Here is a 6254-nt window from a genome sequence, read left to right on the forward strand (position 1 = left end):
TATAGTGTGTCGGTAGTAGTAAGTATATATTATATATTATATATATATATATATATATATATATATATATATATATATATATATATATATAATAATATATACACACACTATATATATATATATATATATATATATATAACCAAATATATCACGTTTGCATAGTATGGCTATATACTTGATGCTTGTTGAACAGCCAGTTTCTCACCTGTATCTTCGACACCTTTCGCATCTGTACTCAGGGACATGCTGACAACCGCTTGACACGTTTGACTTGATTGATCGAGGGTAGGCAGGAGCTCGGCACCGCCAACAAGATTGTATCTCGGCGTGATGTCTGTTATGTGCGTCGCAGTACATGAATAATCTATCATATTTATACAATACATCTGATTCTGGTTAGCGCACGATATGGATCATAACACCAGCCTTGAGAAATAGAAAAAGCAAGCACACGAATGATACGCTCTCTGTAGTAGACCTAGAATCAATCATCATCGGCTGGGCTATTCTACAGCACACATCTCAAATCCAAAGCGGCTTTGATGCATATTCGTGCGTGCCCCAATTACGTTTTAAAGCGCTATCAGTACGTGTAGACAAATACAATCGACGGTAAGCAACGCAATCGAACCTGAACTCGTGTCGAGCCACACTGTAGAATAAACCCAAACAGCCCTATTCCGCCGCGTTCGTCTCCGGTTTTAATAGCTGTACAAATCACTTCGACACATATATGTGATATACAAATCTTAATTCAGCATATTCAAGGTTCTCCAAGGCCTTTGTGATCATACCCTTACACAATCCAGCATCCAATTGATACTTTACTTACAATATACAATATACAACACTCAAAGCCACCTCAATACATCATGCTTGACACGCCGATACGCACTGTTCTGATTGAAGTGAAACTATCAGTTATGATAAGTTCAGCGTAGTTGCTTCTGTTGCAATAGACACCCGCATAAATAGTGGTATACATGAGTCAAACTTTGGAACCCCCTATTAAAAAAGAGAACCTGGTTGGCCGGCCCAAACGTGTGAAATGAACCTCACATCACCATATCACACACACACACAAACAACACCTTGTGCACTCAGTATGTGCATAGATTTATCAATACATATAGGTGGGCTGATGCCTTATGTACACGTATTTGCCATACCTCCTTTCGGTAGCATCCTATCCAGAGCCCCAGTCACCGCGGCGCTCTGCTCAGCTGTCATGGCCCAGTACGGATACACGCGCCCAATCACGTCTCTCAGCGGTGTGTATGCCAAGGCATTCAGCACACGCGCACCGCTCATAACACTTTCGTGACTCAAATATAACGGTCGCGCTGTGCTTGTACGCACGAGGCTGTTGTTGTGTGCCATGCGCAGAGAGGTGGATAGGGCGATAAGCTCGCGCACGCCTTTGGTGGTGATTCGCTCTCTATGTATGGCAGCTTCCTCAGTGTATGCTTGTGAGTGAGCTTGTGTGTGTGTATGGATAGGCGGGGTGTGTGTGACACTGTAGTCGCTGGAGGGCCGCGCTTGGCGCAGCACATCCGCGACTGTTGGGGCCGTCACCTGTCATTAAAAATATATATGGTGTGTCTCTGTATTTTAGTATGTGTCTGTATGTGTAGAGTGATCAGTACCAGACTGTAACGTGTAGAAATCAAAGCAAGCATGTAAAAGACAAAGGAAATAAGATCCCGAAAGCTAGCCTGAAAAAGAATGTAGGTGATTTAATCTAGTAGCGGGACGGTATACATATAAGGAGTCTGCCAAACATATGCAATGTGTACCAGTAGCTATACACCCTACCTATCCATATATACGCCGACAGATAATAGGTATTTCACTCGCTCACGACTATACAAACCCTCGCACACACCTCGGCTGCTTGGAAACGCGACCTGAGTGGAGGATCAAGCGGGTATCCAGGAAATGACGGTACGGGCAGTCCTATGGCCAGCACTCGGAAGTCTGGATGAACTCTAACCAACTGCTCGCGGTCCAGTTGAGCCACAGTTTGTCCCTCAGCCACCAATTTGTCATATCTGTAGGGTCAGTGGTACTCAATGAATTCAGCCAAGTCTGGCATGTGTGGGTCTTCATAGGTACATCGGTGTTTTCAAGTACACTCGCAATCGCGCGTATCGGGTGAGCTCGCAACCAACTTCCCACGGCCAATCTCTGCCACGCTCTGGCTCACATCAGCCAGCCAGTCATATGTGGTTTGTATGCGGCATACGACTAGCGATATTTCGTGCTCATCAAACGGTGAGGTGTATTCGTGGATAGGAGTTCTGGTGTACTAGGTGTTGAGCGGTTCATCAAAATATGTACGCCTGGAATTTTACATACAACTAATCTTAACCTGTCAATTGCGAGGTTTGGATGTACTGTAACGCTTGCGGCCCGATGCGCAACCGCCGTCGTCCAGTTGCGAGTTTGTCGAATTTGCTTCTACTTTGGGAATATACCAGGCTAACTATTCATAAACCGTACATGGGCAGTCAGTGTAGAAAGTATGTGATCTACATCTGGCTTCCAATATTACAGATGGATGTTCAAGGGTCAATTGCACCTCTCTCTCTCGCTCGGAAACCAACTGATGACGTATATATATATATATATATATACAAGTACATACATATATATATATATATATATGTACATATACATATGTATATATATATATATATATATATATATGTATATATATATATATATATATGTGTGTGTGTGTGTATGGGTGGGTGGGTGTATGTATGTTTATATATATAAATATATATATATATATATATATGTACATGTACATGTACATGTATATGTATATATATATATATATATATATATATATATCTATATGTATATATATATATACTGCAAAAGCGCAAAAGTCATGGTGGTCCCGCAAGGACTGTTCGCATTTCAGTAGAGCCATTGGTAACCAAACGAAAGTGTGTGCAAGTAAAGGTTGTCGTGTGGGTATGTTCCATAACCACACAGTTGGTAAGATAAGATAGTGTATAGCAAGGGTAGGCATACATGTTGTAGTATCTAACCAGATAGGTGTGTTGTTAGAAGGTCAATAAATATTCGTAAATAGACTTGAAGTTGTCCGCAATTGATTTTCGCTATCAATCTGCGCCACACTCAGACATCCCTCATCGTATCTCTGTGGGTGAGTGGTCCTGTAGTTGAGTTTTACATCTGCATAGATATACACCATGAAACCTAATAAAAGAACGCATAATCGCGCATTTAGTAATATACCTGCACTTACTAGAGTTTAGCGTTTCATCACGCTTTTTAACCGTAGATCATGCACACAATTCCGGAGCACTCGAAGATAATGTGTGGCGTATGTGCATATAGTATTGTTGATAATGACCACTTCACTAGCCACATGTGTGTCTACAAATACATCCCTGCATATTACGATATGAAAAACGCTCATACCTGTCGGGATTGCAGAGGAACCTCCCGTCCGAGAGAGCCATTTCACGATTTTCCAACAGATTATTCAATGTGGGCAACACATTTCTCTCGGCTTTTTCTATGCCGTCGAGAATCAACAGGCTATGTTGGTGTATAAAGGATCGAAGCATGCACGTCACACATAAGCTCTTGAGACTTCTTCCGGTGAGCAATACTCATGCAATGATGTAAGGATATACCGAAAAGCAATTAATTTGCAATCATCGAGTGACAATTACACCATCGTTTTTAATGCCACGTATCGGAGTGTTGTGTATATGTTTAAAAGTCGAATGACGACCATCCGCACCCAGGACCTGATATGAAACCCTAGTGGTCTTCAACGAGCGACCGCACAGCAATAGAACTATCGTACGCTTGGATGGTATCATCCTCGCACAAACAGCACTCACTAAGCTAGTATGGAGTGGATCCATCGCGTATATGAAATTCATACGTATGGCCACCTATAGCAAATTGAAAGAAAAACAAAAATACTATTCCCCAGTTACGTCCCAATTCCGAATATACCTGCCCTTCATGGCCGCGCGCACAGGTGCTTGGTCAACGTATAGCACACTCTCATTCTTAATCTCGCGGCGCTGCTTGAGGTCCGATTCGGTGGTGTCTTTCGAGAGTGCCACTACTTCCACTTCCCGACCGGTCATTTCGGCGTACCACAGTCCTAAACGCCTGGCCTCGGGCCCCTATGAAAACGAACCGTGAAGCACACTTTGTAAATTAAAACTGCTAAGTTATGACGAAGTGAAGCAATGAGAAAACGATCGACTACAAACGAAAGTGTAATGCTCATTACAGGTACACGTGCTCTTTAGTGCTTGGTGAATTTCAGTGCTTGGTCAATGATGAAGTATCAACTACTCGAATAGTCATCACAGCGGGCCCTGTCCTTGAAGCCTGGAAAAGAGTACCCGTGATCCGCAAGGAACACGGGGCGAGAACACCGATATGACATTATTTAATGCATTTAGGTTATACAATACTGAATATCCATATATGGCATTTAATATCAATTAATAATAGCGAACGCAGGCGAAAGTATTGGCACATGCTTAAAATGTGCGTTTGTATATATGCATGGAAAAATGACACTGTATATTTCCGGCGAGTCCACTCTGTGCATTGCAACCACAGGCCAGCTCGTATGAAGGGCGTGTCTACGACTGTATATAACTGCGCACGTACAAGAACCCATATATTACAGATTTATATACGACACCGGACCACTATCCTGGAATCAAAAAGATTACAAACCAAAAGCGGAGCAGCCAGAGAATGATGCGTGTATTTGTGCGCTCCGTATTCCTTTTCTGTCGAAGAGAACTCGATATGACAATAACAATGTACTGTACACGAGTACTAAAACCGACACGCGTGCACAAATGGAAAATCAATGTTAAAAACCCGTTGACATCGTACACAATTCAGCCAGAAAGAATGCAACCGCATACCGGAGGCCCAACCAAGAACATGTCCTGTGCCAGTTTGTCTTTCTGTATAATCCATCGTAGCACTCGCAGATCAGATTGCGACGGTATCTGGTGTGTGTAATTGGCAGGCACATTCTCCGGGTGTTTGGGCTTGTACCTGAGAAATAAAAGAATACTACATCAGAGTACACTGCGGTATAGCCCGTGCGATTGAAGTGATACTTGTGTCACGGCGTCACAAGATGATGTTGCTCATTTTATGAGATGATATAGTTCGTAGGATTGCATCAGCAGTCTGAAAATAGGCTTGTGCCTTTAATAACAATACAAATAAAGTGATCCAGATATTTATGAATTACAAATAATAATGCAGGAACAATGCAATGCAAATAGAGAGCCTCCAATTGACTGTTGAATATCGACGTTCAGTGTTACACCTATGATGGGAAGCTGTGACACTTGGTTATATACACAACTTGTTGTCGTACAGGAACAGCAGCTCACACTGATCGGCCTAAATAAGTGTAGAGTGACTTGTACCAAACACTATAAATGATCCCTCTAGTACACAAGCAGCCGCTTTTCCACTGCTATAAGTATGTACAGTAGTTGTATCCATCTCCAATCTAACGGTAACAAGTCACTCACGTTGTACTCATTGAAGTTCCCAGAGAGTTTCAAGGTAACATTAACGTAATGCTTAATCGAATACCGAATATCCACACTTATAGACAGCTGTAACGCACATTGAAGAGGCTACCAATAAACCAGCGGGTCTCACCTGTCTATCTCCACCTGGCCTATACGGATCTGTGCTGTCCGCTCTCGATGTTCGCTTATGAGTACACGACTCGAACTGAGCAGTCTCCTGGTCGGTAAACATGCACCAAAGTTATTGTCAACTAAAGCATAACATATTCTCAAGAGCGAGCATGAGGCTTTTGTAAGCTGATTAACACGATGTCCAAGCGGAGCTCCAAACGAAAGCACCATCGCTTTGGCACACGTCTCGGCCCAATGCTGAAGTGCCAAAAAAAACCTCGCGGGCGAGTACGTTCTGCTATTAGAATTGATTATGAACCACTGCGATTGCTATGTGTAATTGCGCACTCATATCACGGCAACCTTTGTACAATCACAATGTATTTATTTATTTATTTACACATACACGCCTTCTGAATTCGACAAAGGCTAAATATGAACCTTGCCTTTTTTTCTCATGAAGTGTAAACATTTTTACGATGACCACACAGCCGAACATAAGTTACATATTGTAGACCGAGATCTGTAATCTGTAAGTGTGATCCTATTCGTTCGAATTGGCGG

General features: G+C 42.4%; 1 protein-coding gene across 1 annotated transcript in view; it reads right to left on the reverse strand.

The window, feature by feature from the left end:
- SARC_02908 (hypothetical protein) overlaps nt 1–6049 on the reverse strand; it is a 35160-nt gene extending 29111 nt beyond the window's left edge. Inside the window, exons 1-7 of the mRNA XM_014303327.1 lie at nt 5710–6049; nt 4950–5085; nt 4009–4184; nt 3460–3579; nt 1886–2051; nt 1170–1575; nt 206–334 (exon numbers count right to left, since the gene is read on the reverse strand). Coding sequence (XP_014158802.1) covers nt 206–334; nt 1170–1575; nt 1886–2051; nt 3460–3579; nt 4009–4184; nt 4950–5085; nt 5710–5921 — 1345 coding nt within the window. The 5' untranslated portion in view covers nt 5922–6049. The remainder of the gene's footprint in view (nt 1–205; nt 335–1169; nt 1576–1885; nt 2052–3459; nt 3580–4008; nt 4185–4949; nt 5086–5709) is intronic.
- Nucleotides 6050–6254: the final 205 nt, after the last annotated feature.

Source organism: Sphaeroforma arctica, assembly GCF_001186125.1.
Source record: "Sphaeroforma arctica JP610 unplaced genomic scaffold supercont1.137, whole genome shotgun sequence".
NCBI classification, from domain to species: Eukaryota; class Ichthyosporea; order Ichthyophonida; genus Sphaeroforma; species Sphaeroforma arctica.